Below are 15,984 nucleotides of genomic sequence, written 5' to 3'. Positions count from 1 at the left end.
AGCGCCCAACCAGAAAATAGCATCAGCAATGAACAAAAATATTGGCAAAGGGCCCAAGGCAAGAGAAAACTGCCGCCGTTGGGCTGCCAGGGATGGTCCTAGCTCCCGACGAGGCCAGCACCAGGGTCCTCGCCTCCCCCCGGTCTTCTTCCTCTCTCACCTCACCTCTTTGATCCGACTTCCCAAGCAGCGGTGAGGTCGACACAGTCCAGTCTTGACAGCTTAACAATTGTCCTCTCGGATGACGACGACAATCATGATGACGATGATGATGTATCCCATCTCGCCGACCAATCTGACTGATTGATGACCTGTTTCCTTCTCTTCCCCTCACTCCACCACTCCCATCATTGCTTCATTCGGCCCATCCCACCTACCACTCTACCTCTCGCTCAGCTCTCTCCTCTCCTCCCACCCACCCTCTCACTCGATCGCCTCCTCGCCAGAGCTGAAACGGGCGTTCGTCCATCGGCGAATAACGGCCAACCACTCGATCCTATCTCACCACCCCGCAAACGCCCGCGCCCCGGCGCCTGCGCCGATCCCTTGTGGGTTTTGATGCAACGCTCCGTGCCTCTCGCTCTCCCTCGTTCCTCATTGCTCGCCCTATCTACTTGGTGCCTACTCCTTCCTAGTCTCGACGACCTCCACGCCGCGCCCCTCAAGAGGCCCGACTGCTCCAAACCGGTTCTCTCTGCTTCCAGAAGCCGCCGAATCAGTGTGAGTCACCATCACTGCCAGACCTGGCACTGCCGCAAACCCCCAGACGCAGAGAGACACGCAGAACACTCGACTACAGTACCTGCATGCCTAAACCAGCTAGCTGGCACACAAAATAATGCTCTTACCAAGCCACCCAACACACCAAAGATACACACCTAGGTAGCAGCGCACAGACATCTGTTTCATCCGCGACCCGACCCGCCGCCGTCTGTTTGTCATCAAGGCAGTGGCGTAGACTATCGACTTTGTTGTGCTGAGGGTCCACCAACCTACGGGCGTATCTGCCAACGGTAACCATCAACGGGCGGAAGGGAGGACAACTTGCAACTGTTGCGACTGTTGTGATTAGGGCACCGTGTGTCTGCAGACCATGGGCCTGTGGCCGAACAAACATACGCACGTATGCAACACCCAGCTTAGAAAGCTGGCTGGCGGACATGAATTCATCTGGAAAGGAGAGAAGAGGGCGCGAAGAAGTGCCCCCATCAACCATGTCTCCATAAGAGGCGAATTCATTCTTCGCTTCGTCTCCCTTCGTTTCGAGGCAAAGACACGTGTAGAACAATGGGAAAGAGAATTGAAAGCCGCCGCTGCTTGCATGCGTGCCTTTCTGCTTGCTCGCCTCGACTGCCAACTACTGCTATGCCTGAACAACCTGTCTGCCTGCTGGTTTTCTCACTCGCTTAGGTTCTTTGTCCCGCCCAGCCTGTGCCCCGCTTGCCTGCGCGTCTTTCCCTTCTTGTATGACCGTCTGTCTGCTCGAACGGATCGTCCTCTTCGGCACTTGGCTGCAGACTTGCTTGCTTGCCTTGCCGCTTCCGAGGTTGCTGTCGAACACTTTGTGAAAAGGACAGCGGATCCGAGGAGTAGAAGAGTGAAACCACGGAGGAAAAAAAAAAAAAAAAAAAGATAATGTTGGTGTCGAAGATGGAGGAAGGAGGAGGGAGAGGGAGAGGAGGAGATGGAAGGAGGGGGATGAGGAGCGAAAGGGTGGTCGTAGAGGAGATAAAACTCCCCGGTGCGAAGAAGATTAAGGCTTAGAACCGACAGGCGGAGACGAGGAGGAGGAAAAAGAAAAGGAGAGAAAAGAAAAAAGGGCAGATGACGACAGACAAGTTCCCCCAAAAAGCCGCTTCGTATCGTGTTGGTGGATGTGCCAGCCAGCAACGCAGCGTCGGAGAGAATATCCAGAACCTCTCCTCGCCCATGCATCCATCCAGCACGATGACCGTAGACCGTACGAACGAACGTCCATCCACACCCGCATGCTGCTGCTCCGCCATGCGCGCTTGGATGGACGCAAATCCCTCCGCAGCTCTTCCCCTGGCTGCTGCGGTGGACGAGGACCCAAAACGAAAGAGGAAAGAGGGAAACAAGTGTCGCGACAACAGGAAAACGGGACCGCACCAGCACCACCTTCGCTCCGCTCCCGATTATTCACCAGCAATCCTTCAACCCCAAACCATTCCATGTCCATGCCACGGCAAAAGTTAACAACGACAACAATCCAGCGACCACACAGAAAGAAAACGAAAAAAGAGACGAAAAAAAAGAGAACTCCAGTGCCACTACAACAAACACACAACCGTTTGTGATTTTTTGCCGACCGAAGAGACCCATTTCTCAATGCCAATCAGAAATCCTCATGTCTGCCACAACCACTGCTTTGCTGATATCTCTTTCATGCGCCCTTGCTTCTGGCCCTTGGGAATCACTTCAACCTGCTCCAGTTGGCGCTACCGGATTTTGCCGTTGTGGATATTGCGGCCCTCCGGGTCGATATTGGCTCTGTCGGTTCGGTGACCCTCGGTCACTGCCGTGGCTCTCTGCTGACCCTGTCGGGTTGATATATGCCGGCTTGGGGTACGCCAGGGCCTCGTTGTTGGACGACTGGACGTCACCCACATGTCGGACCGACGACTCGGCATGGTATGGTGACGGGTCTGTCTCGATCCTGGCCACGACGGGAGCCGATGACCGATTGCCTGAATTGCCAGTCTGGGGTTGTCCGCTGTGCACCGTCGCTTGCGGAATCTTGCCCATCTCGCCTACACGCTTCAGGATTTCCTTGGTCGTCAGTTCAGCACTGAGGTCAAACATGTTGGAGTCTGCCAGAATGGATTGAAGCTCCTCGGGGACCTGTTGACGACGTTAGCAGAGGGCTTGCAATGGTAGTCTGCGGTAGCTTACCTCGCACATGGAGTCGTTGCATTCGATCAAGGCATGTACAGCTTCGATTGCAAGGAAACTTGCCTCCATGTCTGGGCTCTTGACGTTGGGGTAAAGGATGTTAGGAGCAATGACAGTTGCTAGATTATGGATATCCATTTTGCTGCCCGTGTCTTCGTCAACGGCGCAAAATGAGGATACCCAGTTCAAAAATGTGAAAAGAACCTCCATCGTATCCCGGTGGACCTTGGGTAACAAGCAGCACGTTAGGTGCAGCACCCGACGTCGCTTGTCCTCATCTTGTATCTTAGCACTGGTGATGAACAACTTGTGAAGTTTGAATGTCATGACAGGATCCGGAAGCTCACGCAGAAACTTCTTCAGGAGGGCAGCCAGGTTGACCGGGCTCTCGCGAGTAAGGTCAACGGCATCTCCCCCCTTGTTGTCGATTTCCTCGGAAAGCTCACGCAGCCTCTTGATGTTGCCGTTCTTACGGAATACACCTTCAACCGACATGTCCATAGTGCGCATTGCTGACACGGCGTCTTGGACAAGTGCTGGGACTTTTAGTGTGCCCGGACCCACGCAGTCGGTTGACTCGGCGCCGTCTTTTTCGACGACATACTCAAGGCTCTTGCCAAAAACACCCTTCTTCTTGGCGCCCTTGGGTTTCTCGTTGCCGGCGCCCTTGAAAGCCTTGCCGAATTTATTCCAGAATGTTGGCCTCTTTTGGTTTTCAATCAGCTCGAGCAACTCTTCCTGGTTGAAGTGGCCTTCGAGCAATGGCTCCATTGTGAGGACCGCTACGTGCCGAACGATAAAGTACTCGAGAGCAGTGAGCTCTGAAAAGTACTTTTTGCCGTAATGGCCTTCGCCTGCAGCTGCCTTTTCCAACTCTTGTGCACCAGATACATCCCGGCGATGGCCGTTGACCAACTTAGCTCTGGGCTCGCGTCCGGTGAGGTGACCGCCGGCGTACTTGGCGGCATTTGGTCTTTGATCCTTTGCCTGCTCGGCGGCGATGATCCGGGGAATGTCGTCGAGGGCAATGCCGCCGTTGGTACCAAAAGTCAGTGCATCCCCGTCGTTGGGGTCGCGTCCTTGCTCAATGGTCATGCCTGGATGAGCGCCTGCATTTCCTGTCGATCCGGGTCGTACACCCTCGGGACCGTCCATTACCCTTGACGTCCGAGCGCGCTTCATCGTGTTGGACAGGTGTTTATCGAGCCGAGTCGATCGTAATCGTCGAATATCGCCCAGGGTTTGTTCGTACGACGAAGGAGTGGCTTTCTCCTGCACATTCTGTCCGTTATAAGACCTTGATCTTGTATCTGAGCGAAGGAGGGGTGGCTCAACAGCTTCTGATCCGGGTGGGGAGATGCGGTGGCCACCATTTGAATCATAGTTGGCCAGATTCGGGTCGTCTGTAGGGGAAAGTCAGCCAGAAGTCCACTGGTGAGGGCGGACCTGGGCTTACCTGATGTGTGCGGCAACGCGCCACTTGTGCGTAATGTAGCCAGAAGACGAGAATGGGCGACCCGCAAGAGATGGACGTATTGACGCAACCTGGTGACGTGCACAAAGCCCTCTTCAGCATCTGAAACATTGGCAGAGCAGCCTGCGCAAAGCAGCCTCTCGTGGACGCCGCTCCATCTAGCCTCTGGCGAGTCTCGGAGGTCTTTGTTGCAATTTTGACAGGCCATGCAGGCGACGTGGAAGACCCTGTAGCCCTTTCTCATGCACCTGTCTTCTACTGGTTTGTCGCAAACGGGACAGGTGTCTGCTGTCCGATGGACCAGTAATGCCGACTCACTACTCGAGTCGGTCTGGCTGTCTTGTTCGAGCTTAGGCTCGAGCGAATTGATGTGGGTCATGAAGCTGGTCAACCCCTGCGTGCGACCAGTCTCGCGCTCCAGCTTCAAAGCGCCCTGAAGACATATCCGAATGAGGAGCTTTAGGTAGTGGGCCAGACCCGTCACAAGCGACAACAACTCTTGGGTTACGCCCAGCCTGCGCACTCCCGTGTCCTGGGACTGGGCCAGAAGCTGGAAAAAGGCGACAACCTTTTTGCACAGCAACTTGGCCTCGCGGGAATATGAAAGCCCTGCAAGCACGTTAGCACCAGCGGAGAGGGGCGCGGGGAAAGATGACGCACCTTTGGGCGTCTGCTCAGCCAGCAGCCGATCCAGGTCGTCAGCCGCTTCAAAGAGCAGGTCAATGTGAACGATGAATCGTCTTGCGGCGAGGACCCCGTCGAAATAAGCGCCGTTGCTGACGTGCAGCAACATGTCCGAAATGCACGTCGCCGAGCGCTCTTCAAACGCCGACAGCGTCTTCCAAATCCAATTGACTTTTTCTTCTACGCGTTCTTCTTCCAGACGAACTTGCTTTCGAAGCTCGTCGTTGTCCTCTTCCTCGGCGCGCGCCTTTTCCACAACGGGCTGCCCTGACGAGTGAAGTCGGACATTCCAAAACTTGTGTATCATATAACACTCGGGATGCCAATGTTGGTTCTGGCCGTTCCGAAAGATTTCGACAAATTGCTTTAGGATGGCAGTCTGACAGCCGTTGCACCGCTGAGCAAACCGAGTGGAATAATGAAAGTGACAATATACGTTGCTGTCGTGCTCGTAGTAGCTGTCCTGCGCCCCGAAGACGGTGGGACACACGGAACAGGTAAAGTGTTCAATGTGGTATTTGCGATCCAGAGCGGTTATGTACGAGCCGCGCAAGGCGCCGCCGCACTCGTAGCAGAGCAGATCCAGCCGGCGGAAATAATCTGTTTCGCAGAGGGGGTATTGGTTCGGGCCTGAGTCGGGAACGGGGAAGAACTTTGATGCCACAATCTTGTCGCAGTCCTATTGTTGGGTCAGCGGGGGAGGGCAGAGCCAAAGGCAACGACGGGATATAACTAACATGGCACGTGAAGCACTCGAGGTGGAACGTGTCGCCAAGCGCCCTGACAAACTGGCCAGTCAGATGGCCTTTACACTTTCCACAGGTGCGCGAGCCGGACGGCCTCCGCGAACCGTTGCGCGACCTATCTCGCGACGTGCTAAGCGCGCCGGCGTCGGCATTGTCTCTTCCACGCGATCGTAACTCGGAGCGGTCGGCGGACGGATCCCCTTGGATGTTTGGGCTGGCAGCATCGCCGGGAGCGCCAGACAGAACGTCTTCAGGTGGGCCTAGGCCGTCTCTTGACAGCGTACCCTCTGAAGGGGTTGCCATGATGTGACGCCAGCACCCCTGATGCGCACACGGAGCTGTCCCTTGTGGGTGCGGCGAGGCTGACGGAGGTGGACAAAGGTCGCAGGCGGTACGGGGCGTGGGACTGTCTGCTCGGGGGTGTGGTGGTAGCGGTGGAGGAGGTGGTGGTGTTGGGCGGCTCGGAGGAGGCAGCGGGAGTGCGGAGAGGAGTAGGCGGGCGCAGCTTGGCGAGGGTTTGGCGGGATGGGAATCGGCGGGCAGGGAGCGAGAGTTGTTGGTGGTGGACTGGAGCTCCTGAGGCGATGGTCATTAACATGGGCGGTGGGTGTTATTGTTGCGCCGGCGAGTTGTCGGACCCTCGAGTTGGTCGTGTCGTCGGTTGGAGAGATCCCTGCAGGGGAAAGGGAAGCGGGAGAGTAGAGGCTGAAACGAGCGAGCGCGACGAGACGGGCGCCGCCATGCACCACTGCTAGACGACGGAAGCGCGACTGGACTGCAGCACGTCTGGCAGGCCGGAGGCGGAGGGCGGATGGGGGAGAGGGCACGGCACGGGAGGGCACGGCAGAGCGGTTGTAGTAGGTAATGTAGTGGAGCTTGGCCTGGCTGAGGTGGTTGTGGGGAGCCTCGCGGTCGACAGGACTGACGCTGAGTGAGGTGCGAGTGCGAGGGGGAGTGTTTTGACGTTGGTGGCAGAGGCTAAAGGGACAAAAAGAGGAGCATGGCCTCTGCGTGCAAGGTATACGGAGGGAAGATTGAGATGGCCGTGCTCCGGGCGTTAAGCTGTTGATCCATGAGCCAGCCTACATTGTACCATCTAGACGTGTAATTATCTGTTGCATTGCCCGCCCCTCGCCCGCTGCAGTCCTAAACTTGCTGTACGCTGTAATTAAGATTGCCGTCCAAGAGTGCATCCGTCCTGCTCACGCTGCTCAGGGGCCATTAGGTAATCCGCCGTACATTATGCATGCAGCCCGTCCTCCAGTCGAATCACTTGCACCCGACCCGTCGTCTGCTGTGGTGTGGTGTTGAGACTGTACAGTACCGTGGGTGGCCCCCGGTCGGCCACGACTTATCATCCCGTCGCTTCCTCGGCCGCGGCGCCGCCGGCGAACCCAAAGCTTCACACCCACAGAGCCGCACGCCCGCAACGCAACGTCTCGACCTTAATCCAACTTCAACACCCCTCCCACCCCCCACGAACCTCTGCACCCATGGGCTACACCCAGCGCCGCCGTCGTCCCAAGGGCGAGGGCGCCGGCGACGAAGAGGCCGGCCAAGAGCTCAAGCTGGGCGAGTTCCAGAACGTTACCACCCTGACCCTGTCCGAGGCGCGCTTGATCATCGATGCCATCGTCGAGCACCGCAAGAAGCACAAGATCGCGCTCAACGAGACCGAGACCCTGACCAAGATGCGCGCCTACCTCGATGTCTTCAGCCGCTTCAAGGACCGTGACGATTGCGATAGCATCGACAATCTGCTGCGCACCCGCAACGACCTTGCCGGCTTTGAGAGGAGCCAGCTCGGTACGCTTCCCTTCCTCAACCCCCTCCCCCGCCGTCGTGATACGTGTTCGCCCGCAATTCGCATCGCCGCGCAGTCCCCCCCCAACGCCGCCTCGTCGCGTCACGAGTCGAAGCTGACTGACCAACAGGCTCCCTCTGCTGCGACAACGCCGAAGAGGCAAAGACGCTGATCCCCTCGCTGGTCGACAAGATTTCCGATGACGACCTCCAACAGCTGCTGCTCGAGATCAACCGCGTGCGCGCCATGAACAGCGAGTGAGCGGCCGCCCCTGCCGTCCGGCTTACCCACACCGTTTTTTGTTCTATAAAAAGAAACACATGACCATGACCACGACCACGACCACTCCAAACTTGGAAATACTACGGAAAAATAGGAATCCCGGGGGCCAACAACACGACATGCGCGGTGACGACGACATGACATAGCGAGCGAGGATAGACGGCGGCGGCGAACGACTGGCACAAGACCGACGAGTCAACGAGGTAGCAAAGCGAACCACCACAAATACACATGGCCGGCGGGCCGTCAGCAAGAACCCGGGTCGAGTTGCTCTACACGGCTCATCCAGGGGTGTGCTCTAGTGGAGGCAAGCACAGCCGCATGAGATGGTTGATCTGCGCCATGAAGCGTTGCACCAACGCTGCACAGCCACGCCCCAGGGAGCGCAAACCTGGACAAGCAACGACATGGACCCCTCGACTACATGTTTTGAGCAAAGGCCACTTACAGTATGCAGGGGGGATGTGAGACTTTCTTGGATGGCCTGCGTTGGGAGGGCAGGCGGAAGCGATGGTGGTTTCCACTCAAACATGGCTTCAGCGTCCTCAGAAATTTTCGACTTTTCCCACGAACAGGGCAGCAAGACTGACTGCACGCGCTTGGATTCCTGCTTTGCTCCTGTTACGTCAAAAAGTTCAATCGTGCATTTTGATTTTTACACGGTTGCCTGCGCTTGGTCAGGTCATCCAAAGGGTCTTTGCGTGTGCTATGTAGTTTTCCAAAAAGCTCAACCTGCATTTTCCAATTCTCGGACGACGTCTCATGGTCCAGTAAGAAAGCAATTGTAACCCGCTGCTAGCGCTCATACAGATCCCGCACTTCTACTTTGGCAAATACAAATATACAGGCGTGTGATCCATGTCCCTTGGCTTCAGCACTCAATCTTGGACACGCTTCGAGCTTGAAGTGGCAGCAGCACTACACAACCATTCCACTCACTGACTCACTCACTCATCCACTCACTCCGCTACTCAGTCATTGGCTCACTGACGCAGCCCACTCATCTCATCTCACCTCACCTTAGCTCAGCTTCAGCTACAGTTTCAGCTCAGGAGCAACTAGCTAGCTACAAACAGCCGGCCCACTCGCTTATTTGCCTACTTACTTAGGTACTCGGTACAAGGAAAATGGAGACACGTCGACGACGACGACAAGAGAGGAAGAGAAGAGGAAGAAAAGGTCTCGAACAGAAGACACACTGAAAGATACAAACAAGGGAACCTACCAACACCACGCTTTACCGCTCAACAAGAGTTGGACCAAACATGGAAGGAAAAAGAAGAGGAGGGGCGCAGGATCAACTGATCGGCGCAGAAAAGTGAGGAGGAGCTAGTTGACGAAGAGAAAAACAAAGGTGAGAAGAGAGGCCCGTCACCTCAAGCTCTTCAAGGCCCGAGCTCGGCTTCTCCCCACCAAGCAAGCAGTACACTCGTGCAGGCGCCTGGGCTTTGAACAGAGGAGAGAGAACAGCGTGACAAAGGAAAAGTGCCAAATTTTTGTCCACAATCTGACGGGAACAACGAGAGGAACGACCGCATGTGACAGTCTGGGTGTTTGCAGTTTTGAGAGGATAAAGGTGACAGCCGCAGGCGGCGGGGGAGAGGTTGGTGTTCCAATCTTTTTCTGCTACGCATCGAAGCAAGCATTCATCCAAACCGAAGATCCAACCGACCGACCAACCGTCAGCCGCAACAGCCCCATGAAACATCAGTTTCAATAACAAAAGTGAAAGATTGTAAAAAGGGGTTTCTTTTTTTCTGCTTTTTTTTCTCTTTTTTTTTTTGGATTTTCGGTCTTCTTGGTGGTTTCAGGAGCGAGAAAAAACAAGGACCAGGGTGAGTTCAAGTTGAGGACTCGATCGAGGTGCTAAAGCCGATGTTAGAGGGAGGTGGTGATACAACCGACTCCCTTCTCTTTTACTCCACTATCAATCTGGATGCCCCTGCCAAAAAATGTACAGCCCAATGCCCCCGCAGTCCAATTATGATTCCCTACAGCTTCTCGATGGACTGCTCGTCCCGGACGCCTTGGGGGTGGGATCCGGGTCGACGCCTAGCTCCGTTGAGTGACTGGCCTTGGGGGTGGCTTCGGCGTCAATGTCCTGCTCCTGATCCATTTCAATTTCTTTCACAGCGTCCCCGGGCATGCGTGGAAGCATTTCGGGCGGCGTGATTGAAATGTTTGTGGGCGACTTCCGAGGTTTGAGATGGGAGCCATCTAGGCGCTTGCCTTCGGCGGACCAGTCAACTTCCAAACGAGGGGCGCTGGTGGGGGATCCGGCCGGCGTTCGTATCGGATTGGGGTCGGAAGTCTTGCGATTCGGGGTCTGTCCTGACGGCTGCGAAGTTAGGAGCTTAGGCGTGGTGAGAGGCATCTGTTCTTCCGTGATGGCAGGCGGTGGACTGGACATGGTGTCTGCAACCGCCCCTGCAGCCGCAATGTCTTCTACCGAAACTACACTGCCATGGCTATTTGTGCGCATCATCTCCACGCCGAGTTTGGAGGAACCACGAGCTCGCCCGCACTTCGCACTTGGGCTCTTGGCTCGAGTCACTTGGTTGCTACCAAGTTCTTCGTCCTCGTCGTCACCGGACTCGGCGGATTCGTGCTTCTGTTTTTCGAGCGAGCGCCGCTTTGCATTGATTTGCTCCGAGGATCGTTGTTTCCTTGGTACTGGTGACGGATGCTCCAAAGTCGCTGGTGCTGAAGCTTCCAACCGAAGAGGAGCAATGTCTGGAAGAGGCTTAATGAGGTTCTTGGGTTCGGCAGCTTGCTCGTCTGAAATTCCAAGGCCACCAAACGCGCGCGCAATGTCACGATCTCGCCATTCATCGGTAGGCTGGCGTGAAATCACAACAGGCACGTCATCGCGGTTTTCATTGTCGCCGAATATGCTGGAGCTGATGGAGTCTTCTCGGCTAGAGCCACGATAGCTTCCGGAGGGGACTGGGGCAAAGCCAGACGAGTTGGATGTTGGGCTGTCATCCAGGCGTGACGACTCCTGCCGGAGACTTGAGGTTGGGAATGCGGGCAGCATTGCCGGAGTCCAGTTTGGTGGCGGAGGTTTCCATTGACAGAGGCGCCCAATGACCTCGGTGAGCTTCGCAATGGTAGGCGGTTTCTCAATCAGGGCATCAAAGTGGTGTGGGGCCTGCAATTCTTTGAGGTATCCAGTGACGGCAACAATGGGGGTGTGGCTGTTTGGGTTGCGCGTCTCTCGAATCATTCGAGCAACATCTGCGCCGTTGATTTGAGGAAGGCGATACTCCATCATGATGATGTCGAATTTGACTTCGCTCATGGCGTAGCGCATTGCCTCGGGGCCAGTTTGAACTGTTATTGTCCGGCAACGCAATTTTTCGAGTAGCTTCTCCATGACCAATCGTGATACCGGGTGGTCCTCGACGACAAGAATGTCCAAAGGCCTGAAAAACGGTCCGTCTGCTGCAATGTGCGAAAGCCTCCGCGTGCTTTGTCGTCGTCTGTGCACGCGTAGAAGCGCCTTTTGTCTAGATTCCTCCGTGTCGGACGACGATGGTGATATATCAAAGACTTGACTCCTGCGCTTGTGTTGTGTGTGTTGAAACGGTGCGACTTCCACGTTGTCCTCTTGAGATCCGATCGTGTGCGAACGTGCCCGAGGTGACGGCACTGATCCGCCGTGTTGACGCGGCAATGCGCCGGCCGATTTGACTTCCTGCGATATTGAGCCTACCGAGCTCCCTGATGTTTTGGTGGGCTTGATCGGAGATGGCCCCGTAAGCTTGAGGCTTTGGGACATTTTTGCGTCGAAGAAGCTTCCAGGTTGCAATGATCCACTGGTGCTTGTTGGTTGCAGCGAAAGGGACGATGCGCCGCTGGACGTCTTTCGTCTTTCGTGGTGCTGACCAGTACTGAACGAGACGAGGAGTGGTGATGAAGGTTGAGATGCCCTGCTTGGTGAGGAACTGACTTGGCTTACAGCAGGTGATCCTGGCCTTCCACCCTTGCCGGCGGATGATTGGGTCCTCTTCAGACCTGACACCTGGGCCATTGGACTAGAATCCAGCGACGGTGTTGGTGAGCTCACCGAAGGAGAAGTGACGGTCGAGGGCGGCTTCGTCTGCGCTTGCATAGCTTCAGCGCGAAGTTTCTGTATCACATCCTTGTTTGCCTTCTCTAATACCGGCAGGTTCTTGAATGCAAAGGCTCCAAAGTCGTCGGTTCCCATGGGCTCGCTCAGTCTCCTACTCCTGCCTTCACGGACGTGAGGAGGAATGTGGAGAGGCATCAAGCTTCGCTTTGCCGAGGTTACCTGGACTTGTGACCTCACGCGAGATAAAGCATCGTGGGGTCGCTCAGGATAATCGGCTCCAGGAGTTCCGGCGGGTGATGAAGTCTGATCTTCAAACTCGGCAGCAAAGTTTTGCATAGTCGCGCCCCTCGCGTCGAAATACTCTGTGTCTTCGGGGTTTTCCGAGGCAGGCACGAACGAAGCCTCGTCGTCTCGAAGCGAATCCCAGTTAACGTCAGCAAACCAAGGGTGATTTCGGATTTCTTCTCCGCCGCTTGCGTACTTGTCGTCCATGTTGGCACCAAGTCGCTTGCTGGGATCAGTGCACATGAGGCGATTCATCAAATCCTTTGCTTCTTCAGATACTTCGTACTCATCTTCAGGTGGCCAGTCGATCCTGCGCTCGAGGATGTTTTGAAAGACCTGGTCCGGCGTTTCGGCGTGGAAAGGAGGGTACCCGTAGAGACATTCGAATAGGATGCAGCCAAGCGACCACCAGTCACTCACCTCATCTTGCCCGCTTCCGTTGATCGTTTCCGGCGCGAGATAATCAGGGGTGCCGACGAATCTGCGGTTGCTGTCTTCCGGATCGAACAAGGCCATGGGAGGGGGAAGCATGGTAGACGTCGAGGGCGGGGTTCCTGTGTGCATCGCGACGCTAGAGTGGCTTATTGTAGGATGGAGCGCGTAGGGGTCTGGAGAAACGCCGTCTCCTTCGCTAATGTCCTCCTCTTCTATAGGTGAGCGTTTTGGGTTCCCGGGAAGTAGTAGTTCATCAGCAATTGAAAACCTACGGAACATGTTCTGGAAAGCTTCGCTTTCGGCGCTGTCGCTGCGATTTCCCGAGGTCCGCCGAGACGGCTCACGATGGGGCTCCCGAGAAAGGCTAAAGTACGAGGGTTGGTGAAGTTCTCCCGCCATGGCAGGTGTCAACGCAGGCGTATTGGAGGGCGAAGGCTGCGAGCCTTGCATGTCGAATGATGCAGATCGTGAAGAGGTTACGGAGAGTGCTCTGTGGAAGGGGCCGGTCTTGAGGAGATCTGGCGCCTGCTCTTCAGGTTTACTGTTCAGCGCTCTCTTTTGTCTTCCAATCAACCCCATACGGGACAATCCAAAATCAGTCAGCTTGAGATGGCCCTTTTGGTCGATGAGCAAGTTGTCGGGCTTGAGATCTCGATGCACAATGCCACGACTGTGCAGATGCTCGACTCCAAGCACAACTTCTGCAAGATATTTCTTTGCCCAGTCTTCGGGCAGGGCGCCAAGGACCTTGATGAGGGACGCGCAATCGCCGCCATTGAGGTACTCCATGACGAGGTAAAGATAATCCTTGCTGGAAAAAGTCCAGTAAAGTTTGGCAACGAAATCACTCTGGCCCTGCCACATCATGATCGCTCGCTCAGCCTTGACGTTGGTGACTTGGTTCTTGGCAACCATGTCTGCCTTTTTCAGCACCTTGATTGCAAAGTAGTCGCCAGTGGACTTCTTCTTCGACAAGTAGACACTGCCGAACGCGCCTTTGCTGATGGGCTTGATGATTTCAAAGTCCTTGATTGACGGAGGCTGGGCTCTAGGCTGGGGATTACTGCTAGGTATCAATCGAGGCGATACAGGAGGCCTTGCTACGTCGGACCCGGCAGTAGATGATTGGCGTCGATGATGGTGTGGATGGTGTTGAGCAAGAAGGGCTGGAGAGGAGATCTCGCTTGTTGAGAGCACCGGAGAGGTGATGGGAGACTGCATCGCCTCTGTGCCTATCGACATGCGACTCCTAGTCATTCTCAGTGGTGACGAAGGCTGCTGCAGGCCACCCCTGGCCGGTGAATGTTGGCGGCTGGACATGACGCTCGGAAGAATTAAACTTTTGCGCTTGCGCTCGCGAGAACTTGCTACTCTGCTGAGTCCAGCCTCTGAGCTTGGTGAATCTGCCCGCCTGTGCCCCGAAAAGACTGAAGACCTCACGCTCGTGTCGCTCTCAGCCCCTGCATCGCTTTCGAAATGCATCGAGGTGCGTTTGCTCTGAGACTTGACGCTCATGGTACCGGCATGTGACCTTGGCGTCTGGCTTCCACGTGGACTGCTGGACCTTGTCGAAGCAGCAGCTGATGAGGGCCGTCTATCGAAGCGGGACGACAACGACAGCTCGGACGTACTTCGTAATGCTTGGCTCATGCTCGACGGATGATCCGGCAGAGAACAGGGAAAAAGACCTTCTTCTTGTTGGAGCTCCGGCGGATCAGCATCAGTCGGACCCTCCTCGGGCTCTATCTGGCTTGCAGTATCTGAAGATGAATCAGACAGCTCGCCGCGAGCATAGCGCCCGGCTTTCTCAAGTGCCTCCTCTATGCACTCTTGTACAAGATCTTCAAACTCGATACGGATGCGCTCAGAGTACTCGAGTATGTGGCGATAACGGAAAATAGCTTCGACTTTGGCTTTGCAAAACTTGGCAGTATCGTCGCAGAGGGCTAGCAGTCCTTGCTCGCCATCGTTTGATCCTATGCTTGGAGATTGCCATTGGAGAACCTGCGATATGCGATTCTCGGACTGAGGTGACTGGGTCCTGAGCTCTGTTGGAAACTGGGTGCGGGTATCCTTGATTGCTGGGGTGTTGATTTCCAGGGCTGTGTCGCACAAGTCGAGCACGAGCTCGATGATCCGTGAAATGGGACGCCGCACGGCAAAAGAGCGTCCTCGACGGTGGCCAAGCGCGGTGCGTTCCCGCGAGCTTGAAGGCGGCGATGCTGGCGAGGCTCTGCCAGAGGAAAGTCCGGATGAAGGCGTTGAGGCGGGAGAGATGGGGAGTCCTTTGTACTCGGCCGGGGGTTGGATGAGTTGTGGACTCAAGCTCAAATCTCCAGCGGAAGTTGCACGAGTGGCGCGCTGCGAACCCGCTTCCAGGGCATCGAGAACTTTGACGATTGCGTTTCGATGCTCGCCCAGGTTTTCTTGGGCCATTTGCACTTCCATTTCAGCTTTGTGTTCCTGCAAGCAAAGCTCGGTGTGCTTTTCGAACCACCACGGGGCGATGTTCCGCTCGCAAATTCGACACAGTACTTGAGGCGGAGGTGGATGAGCAGCGGGATCGTCTGCGCCCACTTCTGCAAGTTCTGTCAAGTAACGAGCTAAGACTTCAGCACCAACCCCAAGAGAGTTGACCAGAATTTCTGGAAGGTCAATGGTGACCTCTCGGATGACAGAAGGCCTCATCATCCAAATTGTCTAGACAGTTAGCCGAATGTCCAAGCGTAAACGGCGACGGAGTTTACTTACATGGCCGTCCTCGCCAGACACGGGGTTGTACGACATGATTCCCTGCGCCTCGAGGTTCAAGGCAACGGGCTCGGGCGTCTCGGGCTGTTCAACGGCGGACTCGTCTTGGTCGTCTGATGTCTCATTCTTCTGCATCTTGGAAGCCGGACCCATGGCTATGGAAAAGCGAATGAGTCGGCTCCTGGAATCATTGTTCTGCATCTTCTCGACTGCATCGGCAAAGACGCGCTTGTTCCCAATGAGCAGGTCTTCAATGGGTTTCCCAACGACCGTCTCTGGCTCTGTGCCAACGACGTCTTTCCACGAAGGACTGACGGAGCGAATGGTGCCGTCCAAATTCAGATCCACCAAGACGTTGAGGGTCTGCTCTGCAGCCTCTCTAAGCTGTTCCATCTCGTGGCGGTTGCTCTGGCTGAGGGTGCGCTGCATGGTGATGGAGCGGTGGGGCGCACCGGCCTCGAGCTTGAGAGCCGTGACGGCGGGAGGGGCCAACGAGGGTTTCTGAGGAGTTTCCATGACGGAGGATTGCAGGGTG

General features: G+C 55.7%; 4 protein-coding genes across 4 annotated transcripts; 1 reads left to right on the top strand and 3 right to left on the bottom strand.

Moving 5' to 3' along the window:
• Positions 1-1,140: 1,140 nt before the first annotated feature.
• J3D65DRAFT_226174 (uncharacterized protein) lies at positions 1,141-2,187 on the bottom strand. The gene has a single exon (XM_066794628.1). The coding sequence runs from the start codon at positions 1,933-1,935 to the stop codon at positions 1,399-1,401; it is 537 nt and encodes a 178-aa protein (XP_066658997.1). The 5' UTR covers positions 1,936-2,187; the 3' UTR covers positions 1,141-1,398.
• J3D65DRAFT_226197 (uncharacterized protein) lies at positions 2,188-6,591 on the bottom strand. The gene is made up of 5 exons (XM_066794630.1): positions 5,809-6,591; positions 5,048-5,750; positions 4,370-4,996; positions 2,914-4,316; positions 2,188-2,862 (listed from the first exon to the last, which is right to left on the bottom strand). The coding sequence occupies exons 1-5, from the start codon at positions 6,118-6,120 to the stop codon at positions 2,440-2,442; spliced, it is 3,468 nt and encodes a 1,155-aa protein (XP_066658996.1). The 5' UTR covers positions 6,121-6,591; the 3' UTR covers positions 2,188-2,439.
• A 719-nt stretch (positions 6,592-7,310) lies between these two features.
• Positions 7,311-7,882, top strand: J3D65DRAFT_547112 (RNA polymerase Rpb4; the record flags this gene model as incomplete). Its single annotated transcript, XM_066796848.1, has 2 exons — positions 7,311-7,623; positions 7,752-7,882. The coding sequence occupies 2 exons, from the start codon at positions 7,311-7,313 to the stop codon at positions 7,880-7,882; spliced, it is 444 nt and encodes a 147-aa protein (XP_066658995.1).
• A 2,002-nt stretch (positions 7,883-9,884) lies between these two features.
• On the bottom strand, positions 9,885-15,965 carry J3D65DRAFT_547972 (uncharacterized protein; the record flags this gene model as incomplete). Its single annotated transcript, XM_066796880.1, has 3 exons — positions 9,885-10,167; positions 10,312-15,398; positions 15,450-15,965. 3 exons carry the CDS (start codon positions 15,963-15,965, stop codon positions 9,885-9,887), a joined length of 5,886 nt encoding a protein of 1,961 aa, XP_066658994.1.
• Positions 15,966-15,984: the final 19 nt, after the last annotated feature.

This window comes from Phyllosticta citribraziliensis (assembly GCF_038025025.1).
Source record: "Phyllosticta citribraziliensis strain CPC 17464 chromosome Unknown J3D65scaffold_2, whole genome shotgun sequence".
Classification (NCBI taxonomy): domain Eukaryota; kingdom Fungi; phylum Ascomycota; class Dothideomycetes; order Botryosphaeriales; family Phyllostictaceae; genus Phyllosticta; species Phyllosticta citribraziliensis.
The sequence above is the reverse complement of the archived record's forward strand: the minus strand, read 5'-3'. Positions and strand labels throughout refer to the sequence as shown.